Raw genomic sequence first — 18353 nt, forward strand, 5'->3', positions numbered from 1 at the left:
ACACAAGAGTAATCTTCACATTTACTTTGGGCCTTTAATTCTGATATATTACCAAGTATTTCATTAATTTGACTTCAGTGAAGCAAAAGAAATCAGACCTGGAAACGTGGTCCATCCTGCATTAGAAACTCTTGGCGCAGTGAGGCAGAAAAGCTCCTTGATGAGCTTTAATCAAACTAACTGAGGTATTAGGAGCAGATTCGCTTTCTCTGGCCTCTCTGTTTGCAGGGCAGGCCAGAGGAAGTGTTAGCAAACGTGACCAAACTTTCCAGTTTTTCGCCTCATACAATGGGAACGTATCAGATGCAGCAGAGCCGCTTGCAGCTGTGAGGTCTATTGAGAGTCCCAGGTGGAAAGATGGGAAAAGATTCCTTCTCTTACAACCAAAAGCTCTTCTCAGCACACGAGCAGCTACCTGAGCTGCGCCCTGGAGACATCTCTAACTCTGAGGAAAGGAACGCTACTATTATAGAAACCTCTCCAGGGGAGTCCTACTGCTCAGGATGTTTAAAACTAGGCCAGACAGAAGAGTGGCAGGAGCACAACAGAAAATGGATGGCAGAGGCAACTCCTTAGCCTCCAGCTTCTGGGGGATTTCACTGCTGTTAATCGGGAAGTTGAGAGACCCAAGGCGCTACAAACTGGATGTGAGGCTTTTTAACCATCGCTGGCTAAGCTACTGCTCCACCACCATCTCTCTCTTTTGTGTGTCGCTTGGCTGATAAACTTCACTCAGCTTCGAAACTGCGAGTCGTGCTTTCAGCCCTGCTGATGCATTTACTCCACCCAAGAAAAAGTTCCAGGAATCACCACTTCTCTTTCGGGAGGCAATAAAAGATCTCTTTCCTCATCAGCTCTGTTACAGGAATATGAGAAGAAATGACACTTTTTAAAATAACAAGAAGAAAACCCCATGGGTTAAAAATCTGGGAAAAAACCAAGCAGAGTTGAATTCACAGGGCTTTGTACTGTATACAGCGCGTACTTTGTACACGCGCCACTGCTTTATGCAATTCTGCTGGTTATCTGAATGCAGGGTTTCAAAAGACTTCTTTTTAAAAGGAACACATCCACTTAAAGGCTGTACTAGCAGCCTCTAACAATCTTTAAGGCTACATTCACAAAGACATCAATTGAAAAAAACAGAAGAAAAATGTATGTTTTTCCAGCATGTTTAACCTGGGCAGCTTGACAGCAGTTTCAGTATAGTTCAAAAAGACCTATTAAACATTTAAGTGTGTGAATAATCTCACCGAGTCTCCCAGCAAAGTAACCTGCTCAAGTCCTTGCAAGGACCAGAGCCTTGCGTCCCTTGTTGTGTTTCCAAACAGAAGCTACTCTACTTTTCAAACAAGATCATGAAAACTGAAAGATACGAATGTCCTTGTTCAGTAACCTGATGGTCTGTTACAGCACTTGCCCTAATGGTGCCTTCCTACCTGTAGCACACTATTTATGCTATACTATTATCCAAGCTAAATGGTGAGGCATTTACAGAGAGCAAGGACCACATCTTTATTTAGTTTTGCATCCCACTCACTATATTCTTGTGTTTATCTCAAAAGACATGTCTCATTGACCAACCCCGTGTACTGCACATGTACATCGTCCTTAGCCAGCTCCAACAGCCACAGAAATCCAGAGGATTCTTCCCACGCACAGTGCCAGGCTGTGGGCTCAACCCTACATGCTTCTGGTGGAAAAAAAGTCTTGTTTTCTGCTCAGTGGAAGTGCACTACAATCAAACATCTATTTTATCACTAAACCGTGACCCTCCTGAACATATCAACGTGCTGTCATCTGTCCAGCCCGCTGATCGGCAGCACGGGGCACAGAACTCCATCACCTTCACACAACAAGTGTAACTCTCAATTGTTCATCCCTCACACCTGAGACTGTGTACTGAAATACATAAACGTTAAAGAATGGGTGGAAAAGGTTTTCAAAATATGGATTTCCCTTCCGCTGTGCCTCACGGGGATTCCATGTTCCCCTGTGGGTTGTTCAGCGGGGAGCACGGCGTACTTCACTGCAGGCCAATGTGGTCCCTCGCCCCGCAGCGCTGCGGGGAGAAGAGTGACAGTGTAATTAACCCCGGGGTTGTGTCTCAGTTTTGCAGATATAAATGCTCACTCCTGGATTCACTACTTCCTTCCTCTTTCGAAGCACAATGCAGGGCAGGTACACCGCTAGCAAACCCTGCCTGCGCTCCTTTGTTATCCTACTGACTCTCGCGCCAACTGAAGGAAAAATTCCTCCATCCTCCTCCTCGCTGCCCACGGGGCAGACAGCGGTTCCCCCGCGGAGGTTCACGCGTGGGGTTCACCCTCACCGCCGCCCTGCCCCGCTCCACGGCCGGGGTGACAGCGCGGGGCCGGGCCGGGCCGGGCCGAGGGGCAGCCCCTCCTCCTCAGGCACCGGCTTCGCCTCAGCCGCCCCGGGTCTGCCTCCACCGCCCGCGGCGGGGGTCGCAGGGCAGGCGCCATTACGCGAACGGCGGCGGAGGGGCGGCCCGAGGCGGGGGCTGCCCCGCCCCGCCGGCGGGAGCCGGGCTGGTCCGGTCCCCGCCCCGCCCGACCCCGCAGCGACCCGCACCGCGCCATGTGCCGCTGCCCGCCACCGCCGAGCGTGCGAGGGGCGGGCGGCGCGGCCCGTGCGGCGGCGGAGCGAGCGCCAGCAGCGCGGCCGCGGGGAGAGCGGGTCCATGGAGCACAACCACCTCCACCTCCACAACGGCTCCCTGCTGGCGCACCACCGCTATGGCTGCGGCTTGGGATACGCACCTGTCGTCTACTACAGCCTGCTGCTCTGCCTCGGGCTGCCGGGTGAGTGCCGCGCCCCGGGCAGCCGGCGGGGACGGGCCGCCGCGGGGGGCTGCGGGGCAGCGCGCACCGGAGAGGCTCCCGCCCCGCTGCCTGCGGCGCCCGCGGGCCGGCCAGGGCAGCGGCGCCGGGTTCCTTCGGCTGCTCGCCGGGGATCGCCGCGGGCGCTGTCCTCGCTGCCGTCCCCGCGTTTCCCCTCCCGCCGGGGTTTGTCCCTGCCTGCCCCGGCGCCGCTGAGGTCGCTTTCCCACCCGGACTCGGGCGCTGTGACTTTGAACTCGACACGCAAAGTCTCAGCCCGCTGTGAAGTTTCTGCCATTACCACTTTGGCTGTTTGAAGACCAAACGGTACCGAGGACGGGAGGGCACCGGGGCTCTCCCCTGTCGATGGGGTGCCGGGCTGGCAGTAATCAAAACGTAGCTGTCAAGTTTTAATGGGGCAAATCGCTGCCTGGGGCAGGGTTGGCTTTGGGAGCGACATGCTACCAGTAACGAACTGGTCTTGGGAAGCGGCAGGCTATCAGAAGGTGAGCAGGCAGCTGCCTTGCTCGGGAGCCTGTCCCCACAGCTGATGGAGCAGGACAGTCTCTAGAAAGTCCAGCCTTGGGGTCAGCGCCCTGCGAAGGCAGCGGCAATGCCGACACCGAGATCCCTGAGTGCAGGTACGGGGCTCAGAAGGAAGCCCCTGCTCACAGGCATCAGCCTTCAGACTGTATAACCTTCAGCAAAATTTCCTACTGGAAAAGGGGACAAAGACAAGATAGAGATGCTGAGGATGAGAAAAGCAAGAGAGACCCCAAATGGGGAAGGAAAGGATGTTTCAGGCTTGGGTATGAACACCTGTGAGGCACTGTTGCCGGCACACAGGTATCCACAGCCCAAAACGCGCAGATGCCACAGAAGCATCCCATTGGCATGGCTGTCTCGGCTGAGACGGAGGACTGGGCAGGTTTTTCCTCTCAGAGGGGACTGTGAGGCTGTCAGCAGGATGAGCTGCTCGTGCAGCAACGCTTCTGCCATCCCAGTGCAGCCTGGGTGGCCAAACATCACTGCTTGCTCCCTGGCTTAACACCTCCAGGCTCAGAGCAATTTACAGTGATCCCAAGGACAGGCAGAATGAGTCGGGGAAAAGTTAGAGCAGCCTGATGCACCGAGGTGAATCGGTATTTTAAGGGTGCAATACAAGAGAGTTTTTGGTTGTGTCTATGTACAGCTACATATTTAAAGTGCCATGTAAAATGGCAAGAAGCAATGATCGTTAATAGTCTACAATTTCTAGATGTTTTATTCACCTTAATTCCTTCTTCAAGCAATTAATTCATAGAAAAAATTTTAATCAGATGTGAAGAGAAGCCTGCCTCTGAACAGCACACATGCAATTACCACTCTGCATATGAATTGATGTTCTTTGTGTTGGGTTTTTGGTTTTCTTTCCTCCCTGGCTTATAATTAAAATTTGAAGATTAGCTAATAGTTAATAGAATTAGCTAATAGTTCAGAAAACTAAGTCCTGTATTTACCCACAGAGGATGCAGGGCATAGGCAAGTGTCTCAGTTCCACAGCACTGATGAGCCTCAGCCCTGACCTGAAGAGACTCAGGCAGCAGGGACGAGGAGGTAGCTTCCTCTTCATTAATTCCTTAGGGGCTGCTTAGATCTCCGCAGTAATGACAAGCTCTGATTTGAACACCCGTCCCCTAGGAACTGACCAAGACCCTCGCAAGATTATCAGGTGAAGAAGTTGTTATGAAGCAGTCTGTGGCTAAGCTTGCCTTTCTATGTTTCTGGAACGGAGGAAAAGCCTTGCATGCACAGGCAAGAAAAATCACTTAATGAGTGCTCTGCACATACTTGCACCAGCTCCCTAAGGATACTACCTTGTAATTACGCACCTAATGCTGTCATTCTAAGAACATGGTTAAATGGGTGCACAATCCAAGTTAGCAATGGTGACAGGCGTTTCTCAAGGGATCAGACATCGGTTGATTAGAGCAGTGGCACCGCGGGTAGTGCTTAGCAGAACTAGCCAAAGCATGTGGTGGGGCAACACTGCTGAGTTCAGTGGGCTTCCACGGGTATGAACGCATCCGCTTGTTCAGTGCATTGTACCTGAGGATAACACTGGCACTAACACCTGAAAACACACACATGTACAGTATGCAGAGTAAATGCATGGTGTGCTGAGTGCATGAGATTTATCATTTTCATCCTGAGACTGCACAGAGATGAGAACAAGCTGGATATGTTTAGGGGAAACGCTGCCTAGGATCTGTCCTCAAATACAGCGCTAGCGCAGTGTTTTGCTGAAATGGAAACAGTTAACTCCTTGCAACAAATCTTGGAGAAAGACTGATGAGAGGAGAAACCAGTTAACTGTTTCTGCCTTTCCTGCTCTAGTGTCTGAAGGACATTTCACTAACTCAACAACTCCACTTTGAGGCCAAGCGATGTCAGGCCTGACTGCGCATGCAGAGAACACATCCTTTCCCCTCCCTTCTACAGCCCAGGCATCTCAGCAGATCCTGTTCTCAGCAGCGGCTCTTTCTCCCTCCCTGTTCAGCCAGGCACCAGAAAGTCAGAAAAAGGCAGGGACGAGAGAGAGCAAAGTGAACGCCCTTCACCCCTGCTCTGGCTGTAGCACACAGAGGCAAGTGCCAGGCTGTGCCCTGCAACGAGGGGCAACCGTGGAGGCACCATCGCATGCCAGCCCTGCCAGAGCAGCTACTGCGCGCCGAGGTGGCCACAACTCTGCCAGAGGCGACTGCACTTTCCAATCAGCTGTGACAGGTTTATTCTTTTCCCTCTAAGCAGAGGCTAGCAAGACGGAGACTGTTTTCCAGAACACATGGGTGTCCCACAAGCCTGCAGTCCCGCTGCTGGGAGCAGGGGTGCCCCAGGAGCAGGACGCGTGGGACAGGGAGAAACTGCCATCGCAAGGGTGAGGAGCAGAGCGAGGCAGCGGGGCTGGAAGTGGGGTCATGCTCCCATTTAGAGGGGGGATTTATCATTTACAGAGCCATTCTGCAGCCCCTGCTGTTCCATCCCTGCACTCCCCTTGTCTGTCAGTTGGAGAGGACATCTGAAGCACCTCCAGTTAACCAGGAGGCAAGAGAGGCTGGAGGAAAGGCTTAATGGAAGTGTTTCTTGCTTTAGGGATGGAAAATGCCAGAGAACAGGTGATGTTGGATGTGGGGAAGGGAAGCAGCTGCTCTGATTCAGTCCAGGAGGCAGATGGTAAGGTGAGGAAGCAAAGAGCAACAGGTACCAACTCTCAGCCCATCCCTTTGCCAGGGAGAGCAGCACAAAGCAGCTACACCAAAGAGCTCCTGCTATGGCTATATTGCTGAACACGGCCTGGAAGGTCAGGCAGGGAAGCAGCAGTGCTTGCTGCAGACCCCTGGCTTTGACCTTGATTCCCACTTCATTAGAAGGTGCAGCGCCAACTGAGTTGCAGTGACCTTCCCTGTTGGGGTACAGCAATTGCTGCTGAGAGGACAGAGTGACAGCATTTCCTAGCCTGATCCGTGCTTCCAGGGGTCTCCTGCTCCTGACAGTGCAGAGAGGCAGGGTAAAATCTGGCTTTCTTACCAGTGTGATTGCTGGTTCCACTTTGCTCTCTGGTCAGTTGCCTACCTGGGGAGCAACTCAGCTTCAGGGGTCATCACATGCCAGTGACACAAAGTAAAGGCACAGGCTCAGCACCCTTACAGCATCCCTGGGTGGTAACGGACACACACCAACGCTCCAGGGAAGTGCCACTCCAAACTTTGAGAGCCTGGTCCACAAATGTTTCTTTTATTTGTGCTTTCAGCTTCTGCTTAAAACCAATCACACTGATCTAAGCACAGATTCAGGACTCTGCAAGCTTGGGAAAGCAGCTTGGACACACTTGGGTGCTCCTGGCCAGAGGGTGTGAACAGGTAGATGTCATGTCAGGCCTGCTGATGGGGACAGCCCAGGTCATTCAAAGCCCAGCTATGCACAGAGTGCACTCGGCAGGCTCCGTGCAGAGGGAGAGAAGCTGTAGTCCTGACCTAGAGGAACATGTAACTCACTGTCAGGAGAGTGCTGCACGTTATGGACCTTCCCCAGCAGATGACAGACCGGCTGTTCTCACACAGCCTCACTGTCCCTAGGGTGTTGTATTGACACACAGGCACATAACACATGCACTGTGCCCATGCGAACTGCAATACAGTCACCGGCAAACTGAAACAAAGGAGAACTGGTCCTTCTGAAGCCTTCTCCCCGTATGTACCTTGGAGTAAGGAGCCTATTTGGGAGGCGTGCAAGCCAGGGTCATCGCCCTGGCAAGGCAGGTACTGCCGGTGGGCTGTGGGCTGAGCATCTCCCATCTAAGAGACCACCACCACGCACCAGCCCAGCTGTGCTCCCCAGCAGCATAGGGGGAAGGAGACCTGAAGAGCCTTGCCACCTCTGTGCTTACAGCCACAACCCGGTTAGTACCATGAGTAGGAAGGGGACAGGTAGCAAGGCTTGTTGGTGACTCACATGGTGTGTAATATCCAGTAAATACCAAAGCAGGCAGAGAGTAGGTGTACACACAGCATACAGCAGTGCAGAAGCGTGTCTGACCCATTTTGGATTCCTGCCATCTGCTGCCTGGTGTATTCTTCTGCAATCACTGTACAGGCTTCTGATTAAAGAGAGCATTTCCAACACCTGAATAAATAGCCTCTCTCATAACAGCACACCTGAACAATAGAAGTACTAAAGGAAGATCTGAAAATATGAGTGGGAGAATTGTTACGTGCAGAGTTATGACCTTGAAAAAACAGCCCTCTTCAGCTGTCGCTCATTAGATGGAGTTCACACAATGAGAAGAACTGAACCCTCCTGAGACCTGATTCAACCCCCATTTTATTCAAAGACCATACTTTCTCTAACTTAAAGTCTGAATTGGATGCAAAGCCAGTACATTGCATCCTGCTTAAAGGAGGACAAATAAATTGGCAGAACTTTAGCTCGGCTGTTGGAGCAGCCGAAGGGCACTGCAGCACATTACAGTAGCACTACTGGACAGAGCGGAACAAAACTGCTGCTAACATGCTTCAAATGAGTCACTTCCTATTGTAAAATGAATGCTATAAGGAAAGAAGAATCATTATGAAAAAGAATAGATTCATTACAGCGTTCCTGCACAGAACCGGTGACGCGAGGCGTGCAGATGGGAGCGATTTATTTGGTCAGTATGTCTGGAGACCGCGGCCACTAAAGCCTCGCAGCCTGGAAGGCAGCGTGTGGCTGAATCCATGCTAGTGCAGAAGAGGACCTGCTTGCGCATCTCCGAATGCCACTATGGGGTACAGCTGCAAACTTTGGTTTTCTTCTGCCACATCAGTAGGAAACAACACTGTCAGGGCTGTAATGGTAACGAAGTGCAATGTTTGGGACGCTCAGTGGACTATGAAGCGCACAACCTTGCATGGCAGGCTGCTAAAATGGATTGGGAAGGAAAAACTCCAATGGAGATTTTTCCTTGAAATGACGACACAAAAGAGAGAGCACAGCCAGTTGTCACTGTAGGTGGGTAATGCAGAGCCCCCAGTTGTTAAGAAGTCACACCATTCAGAAGCACTAGGCAGTCTAATATCCTGCTGTTCTTCATCCACCCTATTACTTATTTTCCTCCTTCTCTTTCTGCTCCCCTCCGCAAAATGGGGGTGAATCAGCAGAAACGAGCCAGCAAAAGGCCGTCATCCGTGTACATCAAAACAGTTTGCTGTAGGCAAACAAACAACACGGAGATGTCCTGACATGGTGCACTCTCTGCTTTCATATGCCAACTGTAAAGCAATCCTTGGCCACAAAAGCCTTCACCTTCTGTTTCAGGTGGTCTTTTTGAGCCTTTAATCTCTTTTCCCATTAACTTTGAGGCACCAGAAAAAGAAACAAAGCCAAAATTAACCCCTTGAGCACAGGAGACCTTGCACACAATTCTGTTTTCATTCTGCAGAATAAAGATACATACATATGTAAGGATCCTAAACGTCAATGTCTGGAGCACTGTTGGTGCCATTCTGGGGGTGACCTGATAGGAGAAGATGGTGTTGCGTTGCCCCCGGGACACCAGTATGGGCGGGCAGAGTAGAGGCAACCAAGTAGGACCAGAACTAGTGGGACAGAAGATGGCCAAAAGGAGTTTTGTCTCTTTATCCATGGAAGAGGAGAGAAGCCTGCCTATTGAAACAGTGAACATATCTTTTTCACTGAAACTGTTTTCTTCTACCACCTGAAACAGAGAGCTCCTGGAATGAACAGTCATTTAACTTCTCCATCTTTTCAATCACATGGTGCATTGACTGTGTGGATAGGTGCACGAGAGGTTGCTTTTGGTTTCAAGACAAATTACCTGTCAGTCAGTTACATCAGAGTAGGATATTTCACAAACATTTGTTCATTCCAGGTGTCTTTTCTTCAACATCCGGACTAGCACACCAAGGAGTGATATATCTAGTGTGGATGCAGTATATTCTCCGTCGGGGAAACAAAGCCAAACTGCGATGGCTTTACATAGTCTGTAATTTCCTGCATATTGTGTAAAATTGGCATAGTCTCTGAGAGAGCTTGGCCATGGGGTTTGCAAGCATGAGCTCCTATTGCATTAGCTAATGCTTTAGGAAGACATAAAGACTTTGTTTTTTTTAGCAAAACCACAGTCAAAGGTAAAATCCTCTTAATTATTCATGTTCAGTAAATAATTTCTGCCAGTGCCCTTATGAAATCACATCCTCCCTCCATCCTAGTCATCCCATCAAGTACCTCGGGCACCTGCCTCAGTGCTTTGGTGCTCAGTACCAAAAGGGTGGAATGGTTTTGTCATCCTCGAGCTCAAGTTACTCAGCTTGAGACTTCTTACACTTTGAAGACAGCCCACATGTAGAAGCCGTAAACACCTCCCAAATGAGACACCCAGATTGCATTGAAAATCTCTGTCTGTCCAGATATGTTGCATGAATAACCAAATTCCTGTGATGATTTCTGCATTATTTTGCAGATTGCTCTTTCTCCTCCCAGCACCGATTTCCATGAGAAAGCTTTACTGTTCTGGTAGCAAGATGCGAGGCTAGATTTTGAGATGTGAGTTTTAGACATTTTTATCCTTGTGTGGGTGCCTCTAAGAAAGGCTTCAGGGCGGGAGGAACGGCCAAGAGTCACTAGAGGCTTTCTGCACTGTAAGCCCAGCTCAGGAAAGGTGGATGAGGCGGGTGAAGATGGCAAGAGGAAAACCAGATCCCTGTGGCATTTACACACGTGTGTCACCAGTGAGCACATACCAGGCCTCACCACATCTTAGCCTAGTGTTCCTTCAGATTGCAGAAATAGCCCTATTTTATAAAGACTAGGGAATAAAGCCGACTCCAACGGTCTAGGAAAGCCAAAAGCAACGCAATGTAATTACACTTGTCTGCCAGACAAGTTACTGCACTTAAGCCTGAGTGGTTGACAGGGCTCAAAGCTCATACTGGCCTTTGGCATCTCCACACCATTACCGCATCCATGCCCTCCAACAGCAAGGAAGTGCTTTTGGCTGGATTAAAAGCCTTCTCTGGCCTCCATGATCCACTGACAGCTAGTGCCAGCAATGGAGCAGAGTACCCCATTCACTGCATCCTTCCCCAGAGCTGCCTTGGCTGGTAAAGGCTGTCAGTGAGAAGAACGGCCCGGGGGGCCAGATTTCATCATCAGAATCTGCCCTCTGACACTAACTCTTTAATTCACTCACGACTTGTAAGTTCAAGGCCATGCCGTGTTTTCTCCGGCAGTCACTAGCTCCGTCTCCTGCTTATGGAGGGGAGCTTGGGTTGTCCTGGGCAGAAGCTGACCATCCTCTACCTCCAGGTTCACTTTCACCCCCAGAGCTGGCATGGTCTGTCCCTGCACGTGGGATTTCTAAGTACAAACCACACGAGAGCCTTCCTACAGGGTGTGAAACCTCCTCCGGTGGCAGTCCTGCATCCGTGCCTGCCATAGCTTTTGTGATGCTCATTTTTGGGCTTAGATCCCTCTCCATCCCCTGGGAGATGATGCAGGCACCAGCAGAAGCAGCTGACGGCTCTTCCCTGCTGAGGGTGAGCGGGTGCGTGCTGTTTGTCAGCGTTCAGACAATTGAACAACAAATAAATCAATTTGTTTTAAAAATCAATCCTCACAGGAACTCTCAGGGAAGGAAAAATGTGTATTGCACTAATTATATTCTATAAAGTATCTCTTTACGCTTCACAACAGTTTAAGGAAGGATCTCAGGATACCATAATAAAAAAGAACAAATTACGTTAGCCGTGAGCAGGCACCTTTCACAGAGTTTGTCCCGATCCGCTGTAGCGTCCAGTTTGACCTATGCCAGCTGTAAGAGGAAAACATGGAACTACCCTATCTTCTTTAGGGCAGACAGCATCCAGGGGTCATTTGAAAAGACCACATAACCTACTATAGCCAGCATCAGTAATAAACATGTTTATGTTGCCACAGCATTTTTTTTTTTTCCCCAATAATCCCTGTTACATAGCCTCCATCAGAAATCACCCATTGTCATCATCTTCTCCAGAGAGCTCCCACTCAAAGTAAGGGCTGAATGCCATCCTTGTCTCCAGTCTGGTAGCTATTGGCAAATGACCGTTCGTAATTCCGGTCAGACCTGGCTGCTGGACGCGGTACCTGTTTACATTTTAATATTGCCTCCTAGCTTAGAGAAGATCATCTCCTCCCATCAAGCCAAAACATCACTTTTTTTTTCCCACCATATATTTTTAGCATATTGTACTTACAGTTTCAGAGTTTCTAAATCTAAGAAGGAGGTGTTACTAAAATATTTCCACACGCAATTTAAGATTTCCCGTTTGTAAACGCTCTCTCTCTGTGGCAGTCAGGTGACTAACGCAAGGCCTGCAGAGTAGTTTCATACATTGCACAATAATTTCTAGAGATCCTAGCAACAACTACGTTTGGTAAAAGGTGTCCATTATATTCAGTGACCCAATGTTTATCGCGCTCGGTGAGCGACACTCGTGGCTACTTCATTTAGGTAATTTATGATGCTGAACTATTGAACCACGCAGCGGGCCTTATTCCCAGCGCAGCAGTGCTACCGCTCGTGTTGTAAAGTCTGTTTCACTGCACAGCCTGCTGTGTACGTGCAGAATGCTCACGATAAAAAACAACAACCCCAAAGCCCAGAAACCTGCCTATTTCTTCTTTAGACAGATACAGTTGCTCCTGCTTAAGCTCACATGCAGTGATAATAGTCAGTGGAAGGAGCTCTGCGAATCCCCCGCAAAGGCTGTCGTTAGATGCTATTTGAGCTATGACTGTAATCCATGAAACTGGGGAAAAAACAGTGCCTTTAGGTCACAGGCACTGCTTTGAGGAGGCATGGAAGACTGCCTGGGCTCTGCAGGCAAGGCATCATGGCTCGGTATGGAAAGCAAACCCAAATCCACACAAGAACCAACGTTACTCCTAAAGGATGATCCCTCAGATACGTAGGACCTCCAATAGCATGAATTTCAGTGCTAGTGCTTGTCCTCAGAAGCTGGTAAAGTCAGAGGTGATGTCAAAGGAGAGATGTCAGTGTCCCATCACAAAGCCTGGCTGAGTTAGAAGCTTACTGTATTTTCAGCAGTGTGGACCAACAGTGTTTGGGTGTCAGAGACCTTCAGCTGCTACGTCTCAAAGGCATCCTCATGACTGAGGGGAAAGAATTCAGACTGCCATTTCTCACAGTTGCTTCTCATCATCTGCTAGTGGCATCTCAAGGCTTCAGCCAGCTAGTCCCTAATCAAGCCCTGGTTCTCAACCAGATATTTATAAATTCAGAATACTGCACTGCAGCAAGCGACGTTGGCATGAATTCCCATCTGTCATCCCCTAATCAACTCCCAGCACAGTGATCAATCTCTTTCAAATTCAGATGATCTTAACTACTTAGAGTCTTGAAAAAACACCGCAAGAAATGGGCACTACACCAACCAGGACAATTTAGAGGTGCTGACCTATGTAGCAGCTGTAGCTCCGCGTACGTTACAGTAGAGAGATATTTTTATATCTCCATCATCATCTTAGCCATAGTCCTCATCACAGAGTAAAATATTAATGCAAGAATTAGGCTAAACAGGTTAAAATGCGGTCACAAGTGCTCCTCCATCACCTTTCACCCACAGGAGGTAATTTTTGCCCACAGGAGAGCTCGTGGGGCACTGAGCAGGCAGCCAGCAGTCACCGAGATGCTGGCAGAAGGACACAGTTGTTCACGCAGAGCAATGTTCCAACCAGCGCCCATTCTACAGAGCTTTAGACAGAATTTGAGGACACACCAAGGACCAACTTAATGCTGGCTAGGAAACAGGTGAAGGACTGAGACTTCTCCATAGCTCATCTTCACCTTCCCTATACAGCATGCAGCAGGAAAAATACTCCCGAAGCCTGTGCTCAGGCACTGTCACACTGGCAATTTTCTGCTGCACCCCAGTAAGTATCTCTTTTCATAAAGTAAATGATATTACTATATTTCATATCATCCAGACAGGAAAAGCCCTGATGTGATCCCAGGGAAAGCATTTCCAATACAAGATACCATAACCCTTGCAGAAAAATTGGATAGAGCTTACATGTACTTTGTCAGATCAATTTTCTAATCCGCTCACCAAGCAAAGCTCGCTGGCGCTAGACAAATAACTTGCATTTCAGTACACGCTGTTACTGCCGGCACTGGGAACCCTGAGAAAGGTGGGGGGAGAGGGTACAGAGGAAAAGACTGCTCATTAATCTGCTCCTGTAGGAAAATGGGAGTGGGGTTAGAACCAAACAGCAGGACCCCCACAATGGGCAGAAGGCGTGGGGAGCAGGGCTGCTGTGCCCGGACGTGGCACGTCTTCAGCATCCCTGCGGGAGCTGCTCCGCCAGGCAGGCCGTGGCTACCAACAGGGACCAACTCCTCAAGCATCTGCATCCCTCTCGCACACTGGCTCCAGCTGCTGCCACTGGAGTGAGTCAAATCCAGAGGATTTGAAAAGATGAACCCCATGGGTGAAGACGAGCCGCTCAGCCTGGCTGGCCAAAACCAACAGTGGCTGCAGAGTCACGATAAACACTGCAGCTCGAGGATTTCCTTGACAGCACATCACTCACTGTACTCCAGGGCTCATCAGCAGGCACAACAACAACATTTTGTAAGCAAGTAAGTGAAAAATGACACAGCAGTTCAGACTATATCACCCCCCTGCCTGCTCCGAGCTGAAACCGATGCAGTTGCATTCATGTTAACGGAGGGCAGAACCGGGAAATGCCCTGAAGGTCATTTAAAGACAACACTGTTGGAGAGACCATGCCTTTTTTTGTTTTTAATTTAGGGAAGGAGTCAGTTGATTGTCATGTTTGGTTTAGTTTTGTTGCAAGAAACAAAATTAATGTATTAATACCAAAATAGGTGCCGCTTATGAAGGCTGTTACTCAAATCATTCACTCTGCTGCAGTTCCTTTCCCTGGTGGCAGAAGTCTGCTCCCAGACAGCAGCCTTGGAAGGCATTTATGAAGGAGGAACTTTTCTCCAGTGCCAAGTAAAACAGGGGGAGGGTGTGGGGGAGAGAGCATTTTCAGTTGTAGGACATATGTCCTAGGTCATCATTACCTCAATGTCAGCAACTTCCTTTCTCTCTGATTTAAAGGAATCCTTACAATTACTGTTGATGGAAATCCATCAAAGCTGGCAGAAATGTTTGAAGCCCTGAATGCACAGAAGGGGTGATTTATAGAACACTTATGAAAATGTCAAATACAAACACTTGGCAGTCTCTTGTACAGTAAACCAGACCTCTGATTTTTAAGCACTACTTCAGCTATTCTAGCCAATGATACAAACTTCCGAAGGGAACAATCTCGCCTGTCTCATTCCAGCCATACTGCTAGTAGGAATAATAGGATTTTTTTTTTCTCCACAATTCAAGACTACACAGTAAGTTCTAGTAAACATGAGCAAGCAGTTACATTTTGACTGCACCTTAGTGCTCCAGGAAAGCTCAAGGACTCTGAGGGCTGTCTGTGTCCATGGCGGGGGTTATAGAACGTAGAATCAGAATGGTTTGGGTTGGAAGGGACCTTCAAAGGTCATCTAGTCCAACCCCCCTGCAAGGAGCAGGGACATCCCCAACTAGATCAGGTTGCTCAGAGCCCCATCCAGCCTGGCCTTGAACGTTTCCAGGGATGGGGCCTCCACCACCTTTCTGGTTCTGCCTGGCCAGGGGCTGTAGGGCTGAGCCCTTTCTACAGCATCCCTCAGAGCACTGGGTCAGGCAGCCACTACAGGGTATTTACATTGAATCACAGCTTTAGAAGACTGAAGCAAACCAGACAGTGAAACAGCAGAGACAAGACACTTCAGCACTTCACCACACTATTATTTAAGTGTCACACAATACACCTAGGCAGGGTTTAGGTGATGGGTCTGTATTATGACCAAAGAGTTGCAAGCAGATTCTTTTTCAGGAAACTCGGGGATGTTTGCACTTGGGCTGAATCAGAGCATCCATCACATCTGATGTGACCAGCAGGATTTCCTTAAAGGCTCAGCTGTATCACTTCAGAGGAAAAATGCCTTCCAGTTGAAGGACTTCTAAAGAGCAGCTCTGGATAAGCCAGCAGGTCTTTGTGGAGCAGATTGTCTCAGTGGTGGGAAGGGAGATGCTTCCCCAGCGCCCATCTGTAGGAGAGCTGGTCAGACAGGCAGGACAATCACAGGAGACTCATCCTGGGCAGAACTGACAACTTCCGAGGGCAGCGAAGCACCTCCAGCTCTCAGGAGCTGAAGAACACGTGTTTCACTGGAAGCCCTTCTCTCAATTGGGATCCCACTCAGTCAAGAGAGAATTACCTAATCCAGGTGGCTTTGATTTCAGCTCTTTTTAGATGGAGCTCAAAGCTAAAACAGGCAGGCACCGCGAGCTAGGATGAGGAACAAAGTGTCTCTCTCCAAAGCCCACTCCACCTTTCTTATTTGTTCCTTGTGGAAAAAATGTGAAAAAAGCAAGGGAAGAAATAAAGAGAGAGAGATTAATTTTTTTTCTCCTGCTGCTACCCCTGCTTCCCTGCACATGGGCAAGGGTCTGAGCACCCCCTGCTCAGGATGCTGCTGCTGTGTCCACAGAAGCAGCAGGGCTGGCCAGAGAGCAGCAACAGAGCCAGGGCCATAACTCAACCTCTGCATCTGCTCCAAGGAGATAGCAGAGGGCTGCTGGACACTAACCCTGTGTCTGCAGTGAAGGTCCCAACTTTCTCTGTCCCTCATCCTGGTCTGGTGGAACACTGCATATCAATCAGTGTATCCCACGGCTAGGAGCAGGGCCATGTGCTCCTCTTATTGCAACAGCTTCTCTGAGAGACCCAACTGCAGCATTTTCCATTTGGTTTCTTGAACCTTAAAAAAGGCCATCATGTTGCCAAGTGCTTGAACAGAGCTACTGCTCAAAGCAAGTGCTCAGAAAATCTAGTGTTACGTCTTAATAGCCTAACTCTGTGTTTCTGTCTCCACAGCAAACATCTTGACAGTCATCATCCTTTCACAGCTCGTGGCTCGCAGGCAGAAGTCCTCCTATAACTATCTTCTAGCTCTAGCCGCTGCTGACATCCTGGTTCTCTTCTTCATCGTCTTTGTTGATTTCCTCATGGAAGACTTCATCTTAAACAAACAGATGCCTCAGGTACTGGACAAAGTAATTGAGGTTTTGGAATTTTCTTCCATCCACACCTCTATTTGGATTACGGTTCCACTAACAATCGATAGGTATATAGCTGTGTGCCACCCGCTGAAGTATCACACAGTCTCCTACCCTGCTCGTACTCGAAAAGTCATTGTAAGCGTCTATATCACCTGCTTTCTGACCAGCATCCCCTACTACTGGTGGCCCAACATTTGGATCGAAGACTACATAAGCACATCAATGCATCACGTCCTCATCTGGATCCACTGCTTTACTGTTTACTTGGTGCCCTGCTCCATCTTCTTCATCCTGAATTCCATCATCGTGTACAAGCTGCGACGAAAGAGCAACTTCCGACTGCGAGGGTACTCCACAGGGAAAACAACAGCCATTTTGTTTACTATAACTTCTATTTTTGCCATACTTTGGGCACCAAGAATAATCATGATATTGTATCACCTCTACGTATCGCCTATACACAACAGCTGGGTGGTACATATCGTGTCGGACATCGCCAATATGCTGGCACTGCTGAACACTGCAATTAATTTCTTCCTCTACTGTTTTATTAGCAAAAGATTTCGCACAATGGCAGCTGCCACGCTGAAGGCCTTCTTTAAGTGTCAGAAGCAACCTGTGCAATTCTATACAAACCATAACTTTTCCATAACAAGCAGCCCTTGGATTTCCCCGGCCAACTCTCACTGCATCAAAATGCTTGTTTACCAGTATGATAAGAACGGAAAGCCTATAAAAATATCACCATGAAAAGGGCAATAGTCGGAGTTTCTGGGTGCAAGTTCTTTTCAAGAGGTTACATCTTCAGGATGTAATTTGCTGAAATGGCTGTTTTGAAGAGTGGTCATTTGATTTCATTTCCCTGGGAGACCGAGGGCGGATCAAACTGTTAGGAAGGAACAGGAGCACAAGTGAGAAGGCAAACACCTCTGGTCTCTTACACAGCATTTTGAATATGCTTCAGAGTTCAAGTCTTAGCGTTCAGTCGCGCTCAAACGTTTTGCATCCCAGCACCAGTGCAGTCCAAAGTCATTGGAGGGGGGAAGCCACAATTACAACCTTGTAAAACAAAACAACAAAACCTTGATCACGCAGTTCAACATCGACAGAGCAAATGGATGCTTTACGTACTGTGGAAGGTGTCATTTCTGGTGTGTGCACTTGCCAAAAATGATGTGTTGTTTCTGACATGAAATACCACCACACACAGTCTCGCTGTCAAGACCTCGTTGCAGGAGGCAGCCCACGAGACAAACTGTGACAAGCCTTTTTTGGCTCGTTTGAACAAGGCTCGAGGACCAATATAGTACCTGTTGCAGCCTTGGCATGGAAAGCAATTCTGCAAGCTGCCAATATTCATACATTTTAAGTTGTTATTTAAGAATGTGACCGAGACAGGGAAGCTCAAGGGACAGAGGGAGGTTTCTAGAGCCAAGAACAAAAGCAGCATCTTTTCCCAGCTATTTCACCGATGGCATCTAAAGACTTGCAAGTGTGAGGCCAAGTCTTGCCTGATGCAGAGTTCCCACCGAAGCTGCTCCTGCGAGGTTTGGAGTGATCACAGCCCTCAGGTTCCTTCTTAATCAATAAAGATTCTCAGTCATCCCCCTTTAGGGATTAACAAATAAAAATCTCAGACTAAGATTTTGGCCTTGACAGATTATGCCATCCTGTTACAAATTTGCTATTTAATTGTTAAAAAAAAGCTATTTGTGAAATAAATCCATTAAATGCCCAACAGCATCACTTAAAGCAGCTTAACTTCTCTTCACACTCAAAAACCAGCATCCCTGCAATGCTG

The 18353-nt window shown here is 48.8% G+C and overlaps 1 protein-coding gene across 1 annotated transcript; it reads left to right on the forward strand.

The window, feature by feature from the left end:
* Nucleotides 1-2704: 2704 nt before the first annotated feature.
* Nucleotides 2705-17302, forward strand: GPR139 (G protein-coupled receptor 139). The gene is made up of 2 exons (XM_086760063.1): nt 2705-2825; nt 16368-17302. Exons 1-2 carry the CDS (start codon nt 2705-2707, stop codon nt 17300-17302), a joined length of 1056 nt encoding a protein of 351 aa, XP_086616189.1.
* Nucleotides 17303-18353: the final 1051 nt, after the last annotated feature.

This window comes from Chlamydotis macqueenii, chromosome 15, assembly GCF_036417535.1.
Source record: "Chlamydotis macqueenii isolate bChlMac1 chromosome 15, bChlMac1.mat, whole genome shotgun sequence".
NCBI lineage: Eukaryota > Metazoa > Chordata > Aves > Otidiformes > Otididae > Chlamydotis > Chlamydotis macqueenii.

Coding starts and splice junctions, on each gene's coding strand:
- GPR139 (XM_086760063.1), top strand. CDS start 2,705: ATGGAGCACAACCACCTCCACCTCCACAACGGCTCCCTGCTGGCGCAC. Junction 2,826..16,367: donor GCTCTGCCTCGGGCTGCCGG/GTGAGTGCCGCG, acceptor CTGTCTCCACAG/CAAACATCTTGACAGTCATC.